A 23,194-nucleotide genomic window follows, 5' to 3' on the forward strand; every position below is an offset into this window, starting at 1 on the left:
TTATTCCATCGCCTGCTCTCACAGGGGGGGAGTAGGTTCGGTTGGATGGCTCCCGGACCTCAGGCGGGTGATGGGGATATGTGGCGGAGTGTGGTCTGCGATGCCGGAAGGCATCTACAATCACGCCTCGCCGACTTAAACGCTCTACTTGTGTTGTTGTTGTGGTTGGTGGTGGTGATGTGTACGGCCGTCAGCAGGAGAGCTGCAGCCGTTTAATGTACTGTTACAGCAACCGTGTGATTATTAAGAATAAATGAAGCATTAAAATGCCATCGGGTCTGCCGTGGTGGTTTACAATTATCACTTTTTTTTCTTTTTCTTTTTTAGAAAAATCTTAAATAAAAAGTGCACGCAAACCAGTAAACAAATGAAAACAAACAAGTACTATTGATAAACTATATTACAAAAATTACAATTAAAATTCTCAACAACAAAAACAACTGGTGAAAATATAAATAATAACATCAACACTTCAACAACTTAACAACCCCCAAAGCGTCTAAGTCATGTCTTGTGACAGTGCAACATCTAAACACAAGAGGGGGGAGGGGGAGCAAAGTGTGCCTGCTCTGCGCTGACACAGGAGAGGCGAATCCAGCGACCTGGTTGTTTCGTCTTTGCCGAAAGCACAGTATTGCAAACAAGAGCGGAACTTTAGGTAAAGAACTGATCTCACTAGGCTAGTATCGATCCGATACCGATGCCCATTTGGTGTCGATACAATTTGGGTCGATCCATCCACAGCTAAAGATAATCCGACCCACCTAACAGGTATGACATATCAAGGTGCTGATTAGACAGCATGAACACAAAGCAGGCTTACAGTGCATCACCCCTCCCCCCGCTTGGCCACTCAGACCACAACCTGGTCCTTCTCCACCCCACCTACACTCCTATGGTGAAGAGGAACCCCCCCCCCCCCCCACGAAGAAGGTGATAAGGGTGTGGTCTGAGGAATGCACTGAGGCCCTAAGAGAGTGTTTTGAATGCACAGACTGGCAGGAACTCTGCAAGCCTCACGTTGAGAACATCGACGCCCTCACGCTCTGCATCACGGACTACTTAATTTCTGTGTTGAGAACACTGTGCCTACCAAGAAGATACAGTGTTTCTCAAACAATAAACCGTGGGTCACCCCAGAACTGAAGGCCCTGCTGAACAAGAAGAAGAGTGCTTTCTGGTCGGGAGACAAGGAGGAACTTAAGAAAGTCCAAAAAGATCTTAAATACAAGATCCGAGAAGGCAAGGAGTGCTTCAGGAGGAAGATGGAAAACCAACTCCAACAGAAAAACGTCAGAGAAGTCTGGAGGAACATGAAAAAAATCTCTGGACACTTCCAGGACAATGGAGGAGCCACAGTGTCTGCTGGCCGGGGGTGGGCTAACGACTTGAATCTGTTTTTTAACAGATTTGACAATGGCCCACTTATCACCTCTCCCACCCCCCAGGTTCCATTGTCACCTGAGCTCTCCTCTCACCACAACACTGCTTCACCCCTATCCACACATCTACCCACAACAAAGCTAGCCCCACCCCCCACTCCAGCCCAGCCTCACATCTACTTCACAGCTGATCAGGTGAGAAATCAGCTCAAGAGGACGAAGGCAAGGAAGGCAGCAGGTCCGGATGGAATCTGCTCCAGACTGCTCAGGGACTGTGCAGACCAGCTCTGTCAGGTGGCTCTGTACATCTTCAACCTGAGCCTGAGCCTGGAGAGGGTTCCTGAACTGTGGAAGACTTCCTGTGTGGTTCCGGTGCCAAAAATCGCACACCCCAGGGAGCCCAACCACTTCAGGCCTGTTGCCTTGACTTCTCATCTGATGAAGACCATAGAAAGGCTCATCCTGCTCCACCTTCTGCCTCTGGTGGGCTCAGTGTTGGACCCCTGCAGTTTGCCTACCGTTCTGGAATTGGGGTGGATGACGCTGTCATCTACCTGGTACACCGATCCCTCTCTCACTTAGAGCAGGCGGGGAGCACTGTGAGGATCATGTTTTTTGACTTCTCCAGTGCTTTCAACACCATCCAACCTGCACTACTGAGAGGGAAGCTGGAGGGAGCCGGAGTAGGCAAACAGCTGACTGCATGGACCATCGACTACCTTACCAACAGACCACAGTATGTGAGGCTCCATGACTGTGTGTCCGAGGTGGTAATCTGCAGCACGGGGGCACCACAGGGCACGGTTCTCTCACCTTTCCTGTTCAGCCTTTACACTTCAGACTTCTGTTATAATTCGGACGATTGCCATATACAGAAGTTCTCAGATGATACAGCCATCATTGGATGCGTATCAGACGGGAATGATCAGGAATACAGGGGGTCATCAGTGACTTTGTTGGCTGGTGTGAGACCAACGTACTCCAAATCAATGCCGGCAAGACAAAGGAGATGATCATAGACTTCAGGAGGAAGTCACCCCATGAAACACCGGTGAACATCTAAGGGAAAGACATTGAGATAGTGGACTCTTATAAGCCATCATTGGGGCGGGGCGGTCGTGGCTCAAGAGTTGGGAGGTCGCCTTGTAATCGGAAGGTTGCCGGTTCGAGCCCCGGCTTGGACAGTCTCGGTCGTTGTGTCCTTGGGCAAGACACTTCACCCGTTGCCTACCGGTGGTGGTCAGAGGGCCCGGTGGCGCCAGTGTCCGGCAGCCTCGCCTCTGTCAGTGCGCCCCAGGGTGGCTGTGGCTACAATGTAGCTTGCCATCACCAGTGTGTGAATGTGTGCGTGAATGGGTGGATGGATGACTGGATATGTAAAGCGCTTTGGGGTCCTTAGGGACTAGTAAAAGTGCTATATAAATACAGGCCATTTACCATTTATTTACCATTTAAGTACCTGGGTGTTCACCTCAACAATAAACTGGACTGGATTACAAATACAGACGTCCTGTATAAGAAGGGCCAGAGTCGACTCCACCTGCTGAGGAGACTGAGGTCCTTCGGAGTCTGCAGGACTCTGTTAAGGACATTCTATGACACTGTGGTAGCATCTGCCCTTTTCTATGCAGTGGCCTGCTGGGGGAGTGGATGCACGGACAGGGACAGGAGCAGGATTGACAAACTGGTGCGGAGGTCTAGCTCCGTGCTGGGATGTCCCCTGGAGTCTGTGGAGGTGGTTGGTGAGGGGAGGATGTTAGTAAAGCTGACATCCATCATGAACAACCCACATCACCCACTGCATGAGTATGTGAGTGGGCTGAGCAGCTCCTTTAGTCAGAGACTGAAACACCCTCGCTGCAGGAAGGAGCGCTTTCGCAGATCATTCATCCCAACAGCAGTTAGACTCTATAACTCCTCAATCACGATGTCATAAGTCACTGGACACTGTGAACATCCACGGTCACCACTTCATGCATAATGGACCTTCCATGCGTATGGACATGTGCAGGTATATATGTATGTATATCTATACATATGTATATTTAGTGTGTACGTGTGTGTGTACATGTCTATAAACAGGAATAGTAGTGGTACAATAGCTATGTCAAGCTATATAGTTTATGTCTTCCATATTTCCAACCATATCCATAATCACATACTGTGTATGCTACCATTGTACAGTGGGGCAAAAAAGTATTTAGTCAGCCACCGATTGTGCAAGTTCCCCCACCTAAAATGATGACAGAGGTCAGTAATTTGCACCAGAGGTACACTTCAACTGTGAGAGACAGAATGTGAAAAAAAAAATCCATGAATCCACATGGTAGGATTTGTAAAGAATTTATTCGTAAATCAGGGTGGAAAATAAGTATTTGGTCAATAACAAAAATACAACTCAATACTTTGTAACATAACCTTTGTTGGCAATAACAGAGGTCAAACGTTTACTATAGGTCTTTACCAGGTTTGCACACACAGTAGCTGGTATTTTGGCCCATTCCTCCATGCAGATCTTCTCGAGAGCAGTGATGTTTTGGGGCTGTCGCCGAGCAACACGGACTTTCAACTCCCGCCACAGATTTTCTATGGGGTTGAGGTCTGGAGACTGGCTAGGCCACTCCAGGACTTTCAAATGCTTCTTACGGAGCCACTCCTTTGTTGCCCGGGCGGTGTGTTTTGGATCATTGTCATGTTGGAAGACCCAGCCTGGTTTCATCTTCAAAGTTCTCACTGATGGAAGGAGGTTTTGGCTCAAAATCTCACGATACATGGCCCCATTCATTCTGTCCTTAACACGGATCAGTCGTCCTGTCCCCTTGGCAGAAAAACAGCCCCATAGCATGATGTTTCCACCCCCATGCTTCACAGTAGGTATGGTGTTCTTGGGATGCAACTCAGTATTCTTCTTCCTCCAAACACGACGAGTTGAGTTTATACCAAAAAGTTCTACTTTGGTTTCATCTGACCACATGACATTCTCCCAATCCTCTGCTGTATCATCCATGTGCTCTCTGGCAAACTTCAGACGGGCCTGGACATGCACTGGCTTCAGCAGCGGAACACGTCTGGCACTGCGGGATTTGATTCCCTGCCGTTGTAGTGTGTTACTGATGGTGACCTTTGTTACTTTGGTCCCAGCTCTCTGCAGGTCATTCACCAGGTCCCCCCGTGTGGTTCTGGGATCTTTGCTCACCGTTCTCATGATCATTTTGACCCCACGGGATGAGATCTTGCGTGGAGCCCCAGATCGAGGGAGATTATCAGTGGTCTTGTATGTCTTCCATTTTCTGATGATTGCTCCCACAGTTGATTTTTTTCACACCAAGCTGCTTGCCTATTGTAGATTCACTCTTCCCAGTCTGGTGCAGGTCTACAATACTTTTCCTGGTGTCCTTCGAAAGCTCTTTGGTCTTGGCCATGGCGGAGTTTGGAGTCTGACTGTTTGAGGCTGTGGACAGGTGTCTTTTATACAGATGATGAGTTCAAACAGGTGCCATTCATACAGGTAACGAGTGGGGGACAGAAAAGCTTCTTACAGAAGACGTTACAGGTCTGTGAGAGCCAGAGATTTTCCTTGTTTGAGGTGACCAAATACTTATTTTCCACCCTAATTTACAAATAAATTCTTTACAAATCCTACCATGTGGATTCATGGATTTTTTTTTTTTCCACATTCTGTCTCTCACAGTTGAAGTGTACCTCTGGTGCAAATTACTGACCTCTGTCATCATTTTAGGTGGGGGAACTTGAACAATCGGTGGCTGACTAAATACTTTTTTGCCCCACTGTATATAGTGTATTATCTTACTTTTTTTTCATCGATTGTTCTTATTATATTTTTGTATTTCCTTCTGATATCTGTACCTGAGCTGAGGTGACGCAATAATTTCCCCGTTGTGGGATCAATAAAGTCTTATCTTATTTTATCTTATCTTGAATATTGCACAGGTGTGCCTTAGACTGGCTACAATAAAAGGCCACTCTGAAATGTGCATAGTTTTGCTTTACTGGGGCGTGGGGGTGTTGGGATTCAGCTTCCAGGAATTGCGTACAGATCCTTGCAGTATGGGGCCACGCATTATCATGCTGCAACATGAGGTGATTGTCATGGATGATTGGCACAACAATGGGCCTCAGGATCTCGTCACGGTATCTCTGTGCATTCAAAATGCCAGCATTAAAATGCACCTGTGTTCGTTGTCCAGAACATACACCTGCCCATACCATAACCCCACCGCCACCACGAGCCACTCGATCCACAATGCTCATCAACACGATGCCACATACGTCGTCTGCTATCTGCCCTGAACAGTGAAAACCGGGACTCATCCGTGAAAGAAATGCCTCTCCAACAGAACGCCTCTCGAGACGCCATTGAATGTGACGACAAACTGCAGGTCCATACCCCGATGAGTACAACTGTTTCTGACAGTTTGTGCAGAAATTCTTTGGTTATGCAAACCGATTGTTACTGCAGCTGTCCAGGTGGCTGGTCTCAGATGATCTGGGAGGTGAACATGCTGGATGTGGAGGTCCTGGGCTGGTGTGGTTACAGTCTAAATCTCACGGTTGTGAGGCTGGTTGGATGTAGGGATGGACCAATCCGATATACAGTATCAGTATTGGTCCAATCCTGAACTAAATTACTGGATCAGATATCGGGGAGGGAAGAAAATGTAATCTGATCCATTAAATATCACAAAAGCACCTCACAAAACAACATGGCAACCCAGGTAGTGACCTTAGCACGTCAGAGCAGTATGCATCATGTGATAAAGTGGCTGTTGTATGCGAGACCTGTCAGTGATCTGGAGTTCCTTCACACTGAAAACCTTTGGAGCCTCGCTACATGCTGCCAGACCAGGTGTTTTGCCAAGGTAGGCATCCCCGACAAAACCCATTCCGCCCGCACCGCGAGCACCCGCTAGGCACAGAGTGCGGATCCAGTTTACTCCACCTCCATTATAGACAATTAGACATGAAAGTAGAGATGTTTTAGTTTTGTGAAAAAGTGACAAGTGAGTGTCGTTACATTACTATTCAGTTTGAGGTTTACAACAGAAAATTATATATTCATTGTTCTCACGTAATATCGGATGAGATTATTTTGCCTGATAGTTATTTTTATCCTCCTGTAACTTTACTGTATAAAGAGCTAAAACCTCCAAAGTTTCAGGAGTAATTAGTCATTATAAGAAGTGTTTGTGAACTAAAAATCAAGACTGTGGCATACTGTTTGTCCGTGATTTAGACAGGGAGAACAAATTGTGGCAGGCTCAGCCTCATATTATATGTATCCCATTATAACTTTAATGTATAAAGGGCTAACATCTCCAAAATTTCAGTAGTTGGTCGTTATAAGAAGAGTTTGTGAACTAAAAATAAAGAAGTGGGACGTTGTTTCTCCATGATTTGGAGAGCCCAGCTTCTGCTCCCGACAAAGGGGAATCTTTTTAAGTTGTTGAATTATTATTCATTATTTTGTACTGATATTGAACTTCTTTTTTTCAGAACCAAAGAGTTTTTGAAATCTGCATAAAATTACTTTTAAATTACTTTTGAATATTACTTTAAATACTTAGATTTAAAGTTCTGCAACAAGTTTAAATAAAACGATTAGTATTGCTGAACTGCAAAATATTTTGGGTGTAGTGTGTTTTTTGTATACAAGTATAGTAGAATAGCTTTAGTGTTTTTTATGTGTTTTATTTTATTATGAACTTGTACAAAATACAGCAAGACAAAAACAGTTTTATTGATTATAAAATAGACTATATTGAATTCATATCAGTATCTGCAGATATCCAAATTTATGATATTGGTATCGGACATATAAAAAGTGGTATGGTGCCATCTCTAGTTGGATGTACTGCCAGATTCTCTGAAAGGTCTTTGGAGACAGCTTATGGTAGAGAATGAACATTCATTGCTTGGGTTTTTTCTTTTTCTTTCTCTCACCCTCCCTCTCTCTCTCTCTCTCTCTCGCACTTTTTTTCCGCTTCACTCCGCACGCGAGCCTTGTGCTTTGCGCTGAGCAGAGGGGCGGTAGTTACACTCACAGTAGTACAGGAACAGAGCAGGAGGGAAAGAGAGAGAAAGAGAGCCAGGGACAACAAGGTCACATTAGAAAGGTATAGTAATCATCCACAACTATTTTCAGTAGCAGATGATAAAGGATTCAGAAAGTTTATTCATGCAGGTCCATATGACAGAGAATATGCATGTTCTTTTTGTTTTCATATTTTAATTTATATTTAATTGTGTTGTGGTTTGCAGTGTTTTGTGTTGTTTCACTTTAAATTTGTTTAAAAAGAAAAAGCTGAAAATTTAAATAGTTAAAAGTTGAAATGTGAATGGTTGGTTTTTGTATTATATGATTTATTTATTACATTTTATGTGGAGTGAATAAATAAAAGTATTTACAGTGGCCCCTAGAGACAAAGCACATAAAAACTCAAAACACGTACAAAAGACAACAGAAGTGCTCCAGGATGCTGGGCGCAGTGTTGAGCTTTTGTTACCTAGTGGCTACACAAGCCAGCAAGTACCAATGACCGGATTTGGTGTGTGGTAGTAACAGGTAAATGAAAATTTTTTAAATTATTTGAATATATATGAGTGCTTGTGTAGAAATACACAAACAATACACACATGCTTTCAATTGTGTAATTTAAGTGATCTAGTAGCTCTGTTTTGAAGTTCAGTTAACGCTAGAAATGTGTTTTGCAGTTTGTACGTGCTTTGTCTCTATATTTATATATAAACATATATAAATAAAACCACTTTTTTTTTTACATTAGTAATTTCTTTTGTGCAAAATTTTTTATTATTGTTAATAATAAATTAATTAAAGCAACAAAACGACCTGAAGAGCCGGTTCGGAGCCGAAAGAGCCGGCTCTTTTTAGTGAGCCGAGCCGAAAGAGCCAGTTCTCTAAAAAGAGCCGGAAATCCCATCACTATTGTGCATGAGACATGTTTATCTTGTCACAAAGAACAACTCTCAATATTTGAGAGTAATGGGTCTTTTGTGTATGTAGAAATTGTTAAAGATCTTTGAGTTCCGCTCATGAAAAATGGGAGCAAAAACAAAAGTGTTGTGTTTATATTTTTGTTCAGTGTGTGTATATGTGTATGTATGTGTGTATATGTGTATGTATGTGTGTATATGTGTATGTATGTGTGTATATGTGTATGTATGTGTGTATATGTGTATGTATGTGTGTATATATATATATATGTATGTATGTATATATGTGTATATGTGTGTGTGTATATGTGTGTGTGTGTATGTGTGTGTGTGTATATGTGTGTGTGTGTATATGTGTGTGTGTATATGTGTGTGTGTGTATGTGTGTGTGTGTGTATATGTGTGTATATGTGTGTGTGTGTGTGTGTGTATATGTGTGTGTGTGTGTATATGTGTGTATGTGTATGTGTATATATGTGTGTATGTGTATATATGTATACATACACAGACACAGGGACCATGACACAGGAACAGAAACAATCATGGGTTGTCAATATACCATATACCATGGACAGAAAGAGGAATTGCTTGACAACAAAAAATCCCATCAGTGGCTACAAAAGGCTTGATTAAATGACAGCACAGAAGCTCTGATAATGGCAGCACAAGAATGGGCCCTGAGCACTAGATTCATAGTCCATTTTTGAGTCCTAAACTTTGTATCTGCCATCATCTCGGGCTCGTGACACTAGAAACCAGTCAAATCAAAAACAGGAAAGTACTTTAAACTTCACAGGGTTTTAATGTTTTGTGTGCAGCTACACATTTAGGTGACTTTGCTTTTTCATTCCTGCTGTTAACTTTTTTTTTACAAAACAACAAAAATTGATAAAGTGAGAGCCGCATACTGCTATAATTACTATTGGGTCATGTAATTTCAGGTAATTTCACTCACCTGTAGGTCCAAAACAGTAGATAGATGATGACGACACATGTGATGTACATCAACTGTCTAATTTTCACAACACAAGGCCTCTGAAGATTTTGGTCCATCACAGAGATCTTGTTCATTCTAGCTCAAATACTTCGTTTTGGTCCAGGTCGTCAAACCTGGACAAGCAAAAGAAAGTGAACAATTTTTATTTTTTCCTTGAGCAACTGCTTCTTTAATACTTTTACTCTCAGCTGTCTATCACTTACAAGAATCTGCTGCATGACCTGAGCAGAGGAATTGAGAAAATAATAACATCTCTTGAAAACAATGACAAAAGAATAAGACAATAAACCCTGTTCATGTCCTTTAGATGCTGCTGTTGCTGTGAAGGAGAAGAAGTCCTTTGAAGTCCTTAGTCTGTTAAAAATAGGGAATGTCCTCCATGTCATTCCCCAAGATTAATATGCAGGATATATGATATGCAGGAAATAGCCCAACTCTATATCTATACCTATACCACAACCTTAAAGTTTACTTCGTGTTTTAATCCTTGTTTTGGTCCCCATTTGGGTCCACAACTTCAGAACTGAAACATAACTGTAAGGCCAACAATGGTTTTGTTTTGAGAGTGGAATAGAAGTGCACTGTTAGCCTGCAGTAATTTCCATAGCTTAGTACTGCAAAATCAACAGTAAAAATCTCTAAAGGATGTTTGCAGTTTAGTGGTGTAATTTGCATGTCATTGTGGGAAAATTACATTACATTAGTTTTACGGTAACTCACCGTACTCATGGAAACAGCTGTAAAATACAGCAAATGTAACAATTGTTGATGTTACTGAGATTATACTATTACACCATCCGGATTTCTGTTGTTTTCTACGGTAGATCTAAGAGTAATTACTTAAATCCTCATTCAGAGTGTATTATCATAAAATGCAATTCTTTGTGAAAGTAGTATAACATATAAACTACAATATACAGCATCATTTTTAACTTAAGGAGTAAGTTGCAGCTACTGCAGCTAAACTGAATTTCTCAAATTGAACCTCATATATTAATAAATTTATTTGTTTATTCAAACAATGTGAAACGTAATTACAGTCCACTTTGTAACAAACAACCAGTCTCACTCTTACAAAAAAGAATATTCAAGTATATTATAAGTATACTTTAAAAACTAGAAAACAAGGAAGTATACTTTTAGTATACTTTGTATGTACTTTTATAGTTTTTTAGACTAAATTACATTTAAGCATACAGAAAAGTACAAGTACATTTAGTCTATACTTGTACTATAGTAGTGCTTGTAGTATACTATGTAGTACGTAGTTTATTTGAAGTATACCTGAAGTATACTAAAAAGTACAAAGAAATACTCAGCATGCATTGCAGTGCTTTAACTGTAAAATTAAAACAACTATGAAACAAATAATTGATGTTTCAAAACAAGAATTTGTCACAAATTCTTGTGTAATGTCTTTTACCCTTTGAACAGAGTAAGTGGGGTAAAACATTAATTTAAAAAATGAAATTGTTCAAACTGTGAGTGAAAAGGGTCAATAGCTAATAAACCTCAACTCTCAAAAAATTTCTCACCGGTTTGAAATAAAATCCTGGTGCTTGAACTATGAGTGTAGTTCTCTGCAAAGGAAGTCTTCTGAAAGTTTGAACTGTTATTTGACTGTCTGGGGAATGGAGGGATTTATTACATGTGAACATTGAGCTTAAACTGCATTTTAATTACTATGTTTCAATCAGAAGTTAGTTGAATATAAACTAAAAGGTAAATTAAAAGTATAGTTGTAAGGTTATGCTAGTGCATTTATGGTGAACGAAAGGTACATCTAAAAGTTAATTTCAAGTATACTTTTATGTACTAAAACAGGGACCAATATAGTCCCAAGAAGCATTTGTTAGTATACTTACTAGGTAACGTATACTTGGGAAATTTACTTGAAGTATACTTCATGATATGAAGTTAAAGTATACTTATTTTTTGTAAAGCCAGCAACTAAGACTGATTTTCTTTCTATATGTGACATTTAGAGTAATGTTTAAAAATTTATTCATTTAGCGGAGTGTTGCTTTTTTCTCTTCTTATTCTTTCTTATACTGGAACTTCATTTGTTTTGTATAAGGTGGTACTTTTTAAGAGACCTCTGCCTATCTACAGTGAACTAAACAAAAGTCTCAGAATATGCTCTGGTGGTCACTTTACACAAGTTAAGGTGTCACATCCATGAAACCTAGACCACTAACCAGCCTCAGTCCTACCTCAGTCTCAAAATTAATAAATTCTGGGACAAGCAGAAACTGTATTTTTAGCAGTGCATTTTGTGGCAGGCCAGACTGCTATTAAATGCACTCTCCTTAAGAACTAATTTCTTTGTAGCACCACTTCGGCTTGGTTCAGGAGAGATGTCCTGGAAATACGTGATAATGTAACATGGTTTTCGCTGGTTGCCAACCACCATTAAATAACAGGAAGAAGAAAATATTGATCTGCTTTTCTCAGTTTACGACACAATTCAGACTCAAACAAAGCTGCAAAACAGGAGAACAACATGACCATCAACTACAGCGGCTTGCAAAAGTATTCAGCACTGGAATGCACACCTTCATCCTGGGAGCATGGGAAGAGGTCGTACCTTGTTTTATTGTTTTATGGTAGGATAAACGTATCTATATCTGTTTTAGGCTAAGTGCCTTTTGTTTAGATGAACTGTTGGACTTCCAGACCAGCAGGTTTAGGGAAGTCGTTTAGGGAAGTCATTTATGGGGTCACACTCTGACCCCCCCCCCACACACACACAGTATTCTTTGTTCACATGTATACCTATGGAAGATGTTATATGTTAATGAACCTATGCATATTCATGTAACCACAATAAAAGGAGTGCTACGGGGAATCTGGCTGAGAGTCTGACAGAGGTCAAGTGGGTGGAACGACACTTGGCTCCAGACAGGCCTCCCTCATGCATGAGTAACACAAAGAACTTTGCCTACTTGTGTCTTGCTTTTTGCTGTGTAGTAAATTGTCTTGAACGTTCCAGCGAATAGGTTTATGCTACAAACCTATCACTGTATAAGGGCTTGATTTATACATTTATGAAATTAAACCACATCCCACTTTTAAAGACAGTAGAAGGCGATCTGGCTAGATGGAAATCTTTACCCATATCACTCATGGGAAGGGTTGCTGCTATAAAAATGATGGTCTTGCCAAAATTAAACTATTTATTTTCAATGATCCTAAATAAGCCATCACAAGATTGGTTCAGATCTCTAGACTCGTATATTTCTAAATTCCTTTGGAAAGATAAACCCCCACGTATCAGCTTAAAAACACTACAAAAGACCAAAGGAGGATTAAATCTGCCTAACTTTAATCACTATTTTTTAGCCAACAGGCTTCAGTTCATCTCTAGATGGTTTAAACACACCCTCTTAGATGAACCTTGGATAGATGTAGAACAGGCACTATGTAATAACCTAGAAATTTCAGACCTACCATTTATCAGCTCAAACATCCAACGACATGAATGCTTTAAAAGCATCAGCATCAGCTCTTCTCTGACAGCATGGTGGGAGTTTCTAAAAATGACAGAGTCTTCATTAATCCCATGCAAACGTACACCTATCTGGAACAATCCGGACATATTACAAAACAATAATATGATAAACTTTCCAGATTGGAGTTGCAAAGGAATTAAATACTTGGAACATATATTGGAAGGAACAGACTTTATTTCGTTTGACAGACTAGTTGCACAATATGGGATCAACAAGAAACGATGTTTGGAATATCAACAAATTAAATCCATAGTAAAAAAGAAATTTAATCCCAGTGAAGCTGAATTACAAACACCACCAAGTGTGGTACAATTTTTTTAGTCTAAAACCCCCCAAATTATTGTCTAAAATATACAGAACACTTTGCAATAGGAAGGGATATTGATTCATCTATTTTACAAAATGGGAAGCAGATTTATCAATCAACTTAGACCCAATCCTTTGGTCTCAGATATGCTTAAAAACCTTTCAATGGATCAGAAATCCCAGTTTGCAATTAATACGATACAAAATATTACACAGAGTGCACTATACTGGTCACAGGATGTTCAAGATGGGCTATACGCCTTCCAACAACTGCTCACACTGCACAGCAAATACACCGGACAATTACATCCACGCTCTTTGGTTCTGTCCACCAGTTCAGAAATTTTGGCGTGAGATATGTGAAGACTTATCAAAGTGTCTGAAATGTAACATTCCAGCCTCCCCTTTAGTATGCTTGCTGGGCAACTTGGATGAAGTCACTGCAGAAATAAACACAGCCCACGTTGTTTTTACGGCCCTATGCATAGCCAAGAAAATGGTCCTCATTAACTGAAAAACTAAAAATAATCTTAATTTTAACCAATATAAAAACCATCTAATAGATCACATTAGTCTTGATACAGCCTCTACCGAAGCGCCTGACCGGTACTAGTTTTATTTTGTTGTATTTATCTGCGACACCTTAAAGGCCGGTCCGTAAAAATATTGTCAGGCACAAACCGGTCCGTGGCGCAAAAAAGGTTGGGGACTGCTGCTGTAGAGTCTCCGTCTTTAAAAAAATGTATTTATTATTTAAAGAGTTTAATTTCTATTGTTTGTCTATTCAAGGTTTATAGGGATTTTAAGAAGTATTTAGTTAAATTACTTATTGAGTGATTACGTTACTTTTCAGACACAGTAATTAGATAAGTATTTTAAATACAATATTGATTAAGTAATTAGTAATTAATTGCTTTTTTAAAGTAACTTACCCAACACTGGTCAGCAGTGGTCTACAAAGGTACCAAGTATGTCAAAGGCTGTTTCCATTGTAGATGACACTGATGATGGCTTGGTTTTTGGGAAGATAGCTGTGATACTTGTTAACAATTCTGCATCACTCAGTACTCCTCATTGACCTTGGACTTCACTGCTTTCATTGCCCTACAGAAAGAAGTGTGTGTGTAAATGCTGACAGTTATGGATTATTACTCACTACCACTTTATAAGATGGCAGGCCTAGACTCATAGACTTGAGTCTACGATTTGAAGGTCACTCGTAGACTCATATGTCACTGCTTAGCTTCTTTTTCTTCACCATACCATTCTACACATGTACTTTGACAGTACAATATTGAAGAGTGTTTTTTTGGGGGGGCTCACATTGTCTGGTAGATAATTAACACGGAAAACATAAACAAAAGTAGACACTAAATATAACATCATTAATCTTTCATTGGTAGTGGGAGGACTAAGGGTAGAAGTTGTGACAAACTTTAAAATATAGTGTATTACAACTTTTCAATGCAAGACCTTGAGTTTGTACTTACACTTTAATTGTCACATGTATTGGCTCACCCTACAAATCAATGAACTCAGTCCACAAAGCAAGATCAGGGTTCTGTGCAAATCAGTCATGTTCCTTCACACCACACATGCTCATCCATGTCCTTGTGGACCCTGCTTTGTACATTGATTTGGTGGTGTGAGGAAGTATTTTGGACAAAGTGTATATAGAGGCAGAAGTGTGGGGCTTGATATTCTGTTAATTTCAATTCAGTTTATACGGAGCCCCTCTGATGACATGGTCCAAAAAATAAATAAATTGTGGCCACAAAATACTACTTCGTGCCCTCGAAATAGTATAACGTGCCCACGAAATACTTATTTGTGGCCACGAAATACTATTTCGAGGGCACGAAATTGGTATAACGTGCACACGAAATGCTAATTTGTGGGCACGAATTGGGTATAACGTGCCAACGAATTACGCATTTGTGGCAACGAAATAGATAACGTGCACACATCATATTGATACAATTCCTGGACAGCTGCGTAGAGACATAAGCATAAGAGTAGGCTAAACCTATACACCATGGACAGAGACAGTCTGATTGAGTTTGATTTTAGGCTGGGAATGAGCTACAAATGCATTTTGAAAAGCCTGGCAATGCAAGGAACCATTATTACGGAGAGACATTTAAACAGGATATTGAGAGCCCAGTTGCTTTACAGACGTAAGTATGACCTGGACGCCAGGATAGATTTTATTGTCAGCCAACTGCAAGGCCCTGGGAAGGATCACAGTTATCGGTCAAGTGTTTTGTGCCCACAAATTAGCATTTCGTGAGCACGTTATACCAATTTCGTGCCCACGAAGTAGTATTTTGTGGTACAATTTATTTATTTTTTGGACCATGTCATCAGAGGGGCTCCGTAAGTTTATTTGTATGGTGCCAACAAAATGAATGCCAAGGCACTTTACGGTGTAGGTTTACGCCCTACAAAATATAACTAAGAAAACCCAGATGTTTGTACAAACAATAATGATATTATGTCATATCAATATCATGACAGACATGATATTGATATGACATAATATCATTATTGTTTGTACAAACATCTGAGAAAATACATGGGTTAAATGGTTTAGTAACAAGTGCTTCCAAGTGTTACAAGTGTTTTCAGTTCTTTTCAGTTTGATTTTGGAAATGTGTATTTCTGCAGAGGAAAATCCGAACTGAAATAAAAAGTGGTGTAGGGCACATTAATTATAGTGTGTGTGTATATATTGGAACCCTCCAGTCTCTTACAGGATGTTAATGTTTCCTGATATTACGTATATTACAACGTGTTAAACAGTAAATGACCGCCTGTAGGAACACGGTATCCTCTAACAGAGATGGATGTTTTTGGTACTGATAATGCGTGATAACGGTAAGTTACTGGTAAATATATTGCAGTTTATTACTTTGAAGCAGGCTTACAGTGACATAGTGTGAATAAAGGGTAGTATACAAATTTCTTAATCACAGTATGATGTTACTTTGTTGACGTAATTTACGACAAAAGGCTAATCTAAAGAAGGGCATCAAAAAAGCCAAACACTATTACAAAAAGAAGGTAGAAGAACACTTCTCCAACTCCAACCCCCGACGCATGTGGCAAGGACTCCAGACCATTACTGACTACAGGACCACCATCACAGCACAGAAACAGCTTTAGTGAAGGTTACAAATGATCTTCTTATGGCCTCTGACAGTGGACTCATCTCTGTGCTTGTCCTGCTAGACCTCAGTGCAGCGTTCGATACTGTCGACCATAATATCCTATTAGAGCGATTAGAACATGCTGTAGGTATTACAGGTACTGCACTGCAGTGGTTTGTATCATATCTATCTAATAGACTCCAATTTGTTCATGTAAATGGAGAGTCCTCTTCACACACTGAGGTTAATTATGGAGTTCCACAGGGTTCAGTGCTAGGACCAATTCTGTTTACATTATACATGCTTCCCTTAGGCAGCATCATTAGAAGACATAGCATACATTTTCACTGCTATGCTGATGACACCCAGCTCTATCTGTCCATGAAGCCAGATAACACAAACCAATTAGTTAAACTGCAGCAATGTCTTAAAGACATAAAGACCTGGATGGCCGCTAACTTTCTGCTTCTTAATTCAGATCAAACTGAGGTTATTGTACTCGGCCCTGAAAAGCCTAGAAATATGGTATCTAACCAGATTCTTCCTCTGGATGGCATTACCTTGGCCTCCAGTAACGCTGTGAGGAACCTTGGAGTCATTTTTGACCAGGACATGTCCTTCAACGCACATATTAAACAAATATGTAAGACTGCTTTCTTCCATTTGTGCAACATCTCTAAAGTTAGAAATATCCTGTCTCAGAGTGACGCTGAAAAACTAGTTCATGCATTTATTACTTCCAGGCTGGACGACTGTAATTCATTATTATCAGGATGTCCAAAAAACTCACTGAAAAGCCTTCAGCTAATCCAAAATGCTGCAGCAAGAGTCCTGACAGGGACTAGAAAGAGAGAGCAGATTTCTCCTGTTTTGGCTTCCCTTCATTGGCTTCCTGTTAAATCCAGAATTGAATTCAAACTCCTGCTCCTCACATACAAGGTCTTAAATAATCAGGCCCCATCTTACCTTAATGACCTTGTAGTACCATATCACCCTATTAGAGCACTTGGCTCTCGCTCTGCAGGCCTACTTGTTGTTCCTAGAGTATTTAAAAGTAGAATGGGAGGGAGAGCCTTCAGTTTTCAGGCCCCTCTTCTGTGGAACCAGCTTCCAGTTTGGATTCAGGAGACAGACACTATCTCTACTTTCAAGATTAGGCTTAAAACTTTCCTTTTTGCTAAAGCATATAGTTAGGGCTGGACCAGGTGACCCTGAATCCTCCCTTAGTTATGCTGCAATAGACGTAGGCTGCCGGGGATTCCCATGATGCATTGAGTTTTTCCTTTCCAGTCACCTTTTTCACTCACTATGTGTTAATAGACCTCCCTGCATTGAATCATATCTGTTATTAACCTCTGTCTCTCTTCCACAGCATGTCTTTTATCCTGTCTTCCTTCTCTCACCCCAACCGGTCGCAGCAGATGGCCCCGCCCCTCCCTGAGCCTGGTTCTGCCGGAGGTTTCTTCCTGTTAAAAGGGAGTTTTTCCTTCCCACTGTTGCCAAAGTGCTGCTCATAGGGGGTCATATGATTGTTGGGTTTTTCTCTGTATCTATGAAGCGCCTTGAGGCGACTTTTGTTGTGATTTGGCGCTATATAAATAAAATTGAATTGAATTGAATTGAATTGAATCTACAGGAAGCGGTGTCTGAAAAGGGCTGGGAAAATCATCAAAGACCCCAGTCACCCATCACATGGACTCTTCACCCTCCTGCCCTCTGGGAGGCGCCACAGGAGCCTCCGGACTAAGACCACCAGGTACCGGAACAGCTTCTTCCCCACAGCTGTCAGACTCCTGAACTCTGCCTCCTGACATCTGACCCACGTTAACACATGGACTGAACATACACACACACACAATGGACAACTGTACCCTCAAACACACAATAATAACATGGACTGAACCACCACTCACAACCACTAGCACTTTATATAGCCTCTGTAGAAATTATCTACACCCTCACTTATCTTAACTGCAGTACTGTATAGCTCTGTGTAAATAATCATTCTGTACATTCGATAATTTTTAATCCTACAACTGTTTACAACTTGCATAGTTCCCATTTCTGTATAGCTGTATATCCCAGATTCCTGTAAAGTTATTTATTTCATATTCTGTATAGTTTTTCATATTTATATCCTGTTCATAGCCTGTACATAGCTTGTACTCACTACAGCCTGTACATACCTATAGTTATAGAATATTCACAACATACTTCATACCATGTACATTATAACTAATATATATTGTAATATATCTATATCACTAAAGCACATCTGGATGGATGCAAACTGCATTTCGTTGCCCTGTACCTGTGCATGTGCAATGACAATAAAGTTGAATTCTATTCTAATTCTAGTCTATTCTATTCTAAATTCAAATTCAAATTTTATTTGTCACGTACACAGTCATACACAATACGATATGTAGTGAAATGCTTGGACAACTGCTCGTGACCTAAAGAAAACAAAAAAGGAAAAGGCTATGAATAAGATAGGAAATAAATATGAAAAATTAAAAAGGGTAAATTTAACTAGGAAGGAATAAAATATAAATTAAGGTTAAAAATGAAATAACTGTACAACACAAATTAGAATGAAGGGTAAATTTAACTGGGAAAGAATAAGATAAAATATATAAATTAAAGTTGAAAATAAAATAACTGTACAACAAAATACACAATATAGAACTATATAAGAATGTATAAAGAAATATAAATAAATATATACACAATAACAGCAGCTGTACAAGTATTAACTGGAAATGAAGAATGTAGTGACCAGTGTTGTGCAATCCACATTATGTCTTGTAAAAACATGGTTAGAGATGCCACGAAGTAGGTGGCAATGCCTTAACCATATGTGTGTTGCAGGCCACTAGGGCCAATTCCATCCTTGTCAAGGGGAGTGCTAACCTTCTCTCCTTTCATACAACACCTATTCTATTCTATTCTATTCTATTCTATTCTATTCTATAACTGTATCTCACTGTCGCCATAAAAGAGGCTACAGTGCTTTACCATAATTTGTCCAAGAGTATTATACACAGCAGCAAAAAAATCATCTTGCAGAACTACAAGTTACCGTAACGGCAATAGTGGCGCCAGTATGTTACCGTAAAGTGGAGACGAAAAGTCTTAACAGTGTGGCTGTGTCATACAATAGTAATTTCAACCAAAGACTGAAGGCTTCTCAAATCTTCCATTGTGCTGTGTATATATGTCTGTATATGTCACATTATTACTTCTTTTTGGTGTATCACACACCTTGAGCTTAAAGACAGAGAAGTGAATGCTTTACCCTAGTATAATTAGGGAGCAAAGGTGGACTCATGTTTACTAAACTCTCAGGCTAGGTTAACAGTAATTGTAGGCCATTACTGGTAACAGTAGGCCTAGCTATAGGTTTGCTTAATAATAGTACAACCATTAAACATCTTTAAAATACAGAAATAGATGACCTCCACAGAGTTTCATATTTTTCCCAGCAGAACTCGCTCAGGATGCTTGATTTTATTATCCATCCATCCATCCATCTTCATCCGCTTTGTCCGGGGCCGGGTCACGGGGGCAGCAGCCTAAGCAAAGAGGCCCAGACCTCCCTCTCCCCAGCCACCTCCTCCAGCTTATCCGGGGGAATACCAAGGCGTTCCCAGGCCAGCCAAGAGATATAATCTCTCCAGCGTGTCCTGGGTCTGCCCCGGGGCCTCTATTATGTTTAGATTAAACCATTTTGTAAATGTATTTTGGAATGTGCATAAGGGTCTTTGAAATAGTGTCTTTGAAATAGAAGACAAATAAAACAAATCTTTCAAAAGCTTGTTTGAAACTAAAAATTCTGTTGTAAAATTTAAAGGTCAAATAAGAAAAACTGAAATCATATATGTTAGGTATTTTAGTACCATGGGAGCATTTACTGGATATTGTTTTATAGTGACATTATACAGGAAAACTCTGTCATTCAATAAGGCCCCTTTGTTTTAGTTATTTTTCTCTTTGACCCAAGAATTGATGTGTGAGAATCACAGGCTGGTACAAGGTTGAAATACCACAGAGATCACTCCCTCAGCTACATTAGTTTCTAAATCTCTTAGGAGATGCCTGTTGAAGGCCAGATGGTTTGTTTCAGAATTCACTAATGAAAGAACTCTTCGTTTTGTGCCTTGAAAATATGTCGCTGAGATAATCAGAATTGTAGCTGAACTGATAAACTATACAAAGGGTGCTTCTTCACCCAAGGGCAGGAAGACGCTCCCTTATCTTGGTCTGTACTGGTTTAAACTGAGAATCTGCTGACTCATGAATTTTTCCCTCTGTATTAACTGTTGTACTTGAGAATAAAGTTGAGTCGATTTGGGAAGACAACCTGAAGCAGTCTCTGTTTTCTTGTTCTCCCAAGCTGCTCCCGAGCTCGTACTAACACGCTGAATGACATGCTTGAATGTTACTTGAGAATATATTTGACTGTGTTACAGATTAAGGGACAATCTCTGCTGATAGACGCCCACGCCTCGGAGGAAGCCGATCCACGGATTAGGCCCTGGAAGCCGTTTCCTTCAATATATTTATACCCGTTTATTTATACATCAAAGAGGGAAATTAATCCAGCATAACATTCAACCTCTAAAATGAATTTTTCTGTTCTGGACTAAATGTAAATAACTATGAATTTTCATATAAATCGTAAAAAAAGCGATTGTTTTGCGGGGTTTTTTTTGTTAAACGGTAAGTTTGAAAATTCATGGATAGGAACAATAATTATCTTGCAATACTTAAATGAGATTTCCATCAAACAGCCTGTACATGCTGATGGATTAACCATTACAGAAAATTTTAAAAATGATTTTGTTATTAATTGTTAATGTAGGTAGCTGTGGCAAAGATTTTCTTTGAATGATGATCTAATTAATTTGTTAAGCGCCGTATACAACCTTCTCAAAGAATTTTTGAAAGTTAGCTGTAAATAATTAATTTTACTGTTATCAGTGCAATATATTGTCATGAAAAGTGTTCCTAAGTCAGTGCAAGAGCTCTACAAATGCCCGTGCACTTGTACAGGTGCAGCTACAACTGCCACCAGCCGATGTATCTCTCAGTTGCTGATAAAGGTGACAAGACAATAAAACCATAAAGCGAATATTAAAGACACCGAAAACGGCAAAGTTAATTGACCTAAGAACAGAAGGAAAGGCAGTTTTTTGTGCTCTTTATTTCTTATTAGTTTGTGAGGTTACTCAAAAAGTATCATACTGAACTTGTCCACCATTCAGCAAAAGAATTAATAGAAAAATATGTGCCTGGCGCAACTACATCCTCGGTCTAACTACATGAATTATTCAAAAGAGTATTAAACCCTACATGCAGATATGGGCAGTCATAATAAACAAATAATACTGCTTACTAAAATAATGAAGACTTTACTTACTTTTGTAATGCAGATTATTTAAAATCCAATGATAAAATCCACCTGTTCAGCAGGTGAAGCATGAAACATTTATCAGAAGTAAACGAATCACACTCAGACTCCGCAGATTCCGTCAGAGCTGCTGCCGCCGGTTTAGCGCATAAGTTGGTTTTTTTTTGTTTGTTTTGTTTTGTTTGAAAGAAAAATCGATTCCTGTTCTTTTGTAGTAGAAGTGTCTTTCCTTGGGAGGAAGTGCAAGTCAGCTAGGCTGCATACAGGAGAAGGAGGAGGAGGAAGTCCAATTGGCTGCTGATTTAACCTTTAGGCGGAAAATGAATCAATCAATGAATTATTTATTTTTCCTAAATAAAAACATGCATTATTATTTTTTATAGGTTTTTAATACATTTATTTTATTTATTTATTTTTTTACATTTAATTTAGCCTAATGTCGGACTCACACAAAAAGTCGTCACTGCACAGATAATGTTCTGTTAATGATCTACTAACCTTGCGGACATTTTAACAGTGACGCAGCCGCTGAGTTGGGCGGTATGCTAACCAAATAAAACAATATAACCGCAGCTTTTACGGATGTGTTTCTCTCTGAAAACAACGCCACAATTCAGATAAATAAAAGTGAGATGAATAATAATCAATATGCCTTAAGGTAGGGCAGACATTTCTGTTAGAAATTGCTGTTGAATGTGAGGTTCTGCAGATTGCCACAGTCTTTCTCTGAATAAAATGTAATAAGGCAGGTAGCATGGTAGCATCCAGGGGAGAGTCACGCAATGAACTTGAATGGTGTGCAGAAAAACAGAAAACGTAAATTACCGTTCGACTCACTCACGCCTGTGGTAATGAAGTTCATGTTACTTTGTAACAACTTCTTTAAAAAATATACCACACCTCTTTCTTTCAGGAGGTTGTAGGCACAGTCCATATTTCATATCTCCATAAATGCAAACATGACTGAGTCTAGTTGATAGCTGATAGCCTAATTTACACTGGTTTGTATATTGTGACCAGGAGATATTTTATTTTGTATTCTTATGATCACAGTTATAATCAGAAGTATCAATCATTAATCATTTACCATTGTTGAACCAGTTGACAGAATAATCTTTGAACCACATCTATGTTAACATTAATCTACACAGATTATCAGTACTTTAATCAGTCTATTGTTGTTCTGTACTATTCATGTTATTTGCTTAAAGCTGTTTCACAGTTCTGTAACCACTCAGAAGCCTGTGGGTCCTGCTGGACCCTGCCTTAGTTCTATGTTCAGTTCTGCACGTACACAGGCCTTTAAAGTACATGCACGCTCTTATATAACACATGCATGTGTACACACACACTTAGTAAGAATAGGAGGGTCGTCTGAGGACAGTTTTCTGATAGATATACTTTCACAAAAGGCACGAATGTAATACACACTTGTTTTTCTCTAAAAAATGTTTTTGGTATAT

General features: G+C 39.7%; 1 protein-coding gene and 1 non-coding gene across 5 annotated transcripts in view; both read right to left on the bottom strand.

Moving 5' to 3' along the window:
• LOC146694660 (uncharacterized) overlaps positions 1-22,006 on the bottom strand; it is a 52,231-nt gene extending 30,225 nt beyond the window's left edge. For 2 of the 4 annotated variants that reach the window (XM_085430922.1, XM_085430919.1), the window contains exons 1-4: positions 21,741-22,006; positions 14,102-14,273; positions 12,802-12,884; positions 9,310-9,464 (exon numbers count right to left, since the gene is read on the bottom strand). In XM_085430922.1, the coding sequence (XP_085287048.1) occupies positions 9,310-9,425 (116 nt within the window). In that variant the 5' untranslated portion in view covers positions 9,426-9,464; positions 12,802-12,884; positions 14,102-14,273; positions 21,741-22,006. Of the gene's footprint in view, positions 1-9,309; positions 9,465-12,801; positions 12,945-14,101; positions 14,274-21,740 lie in introns of those variants that run through there. The other 2 variants (XM_085430921.1, XM_085430920.1) reach the window with 2 other exon arrangements.
• Positions 19,126-19,253, bottom strand: LOC146694661 (U6atac minor spliceosomal RNA). Its single transcript, XR_014914974.1, has one exon. It is a non-coding gene; the product is annotated as a U6atac minor spliceosomal RNA (small nuclear RNA).
• Positions 22,007-23,194: the final 1,188 nt, after the last annotated feature.

This window comes from Copadichromis virginalis, linkage group LG14 (assembly GCF_057382275.1).
Source record: "Copadichromis virginalis isolate Kocher_CV1m ecotype Utaka linkage group LG14, C_Virginalis_male_GT1.1, whole genome shotgun sequence".
Taxonomy (NCBI): domain Eukaryota; kingdom Metazoa; phylum Chordata; class Actinopteri; order Cichliformes; family Cichlidae; genus Copadichromis; species Copadichromis virginalis.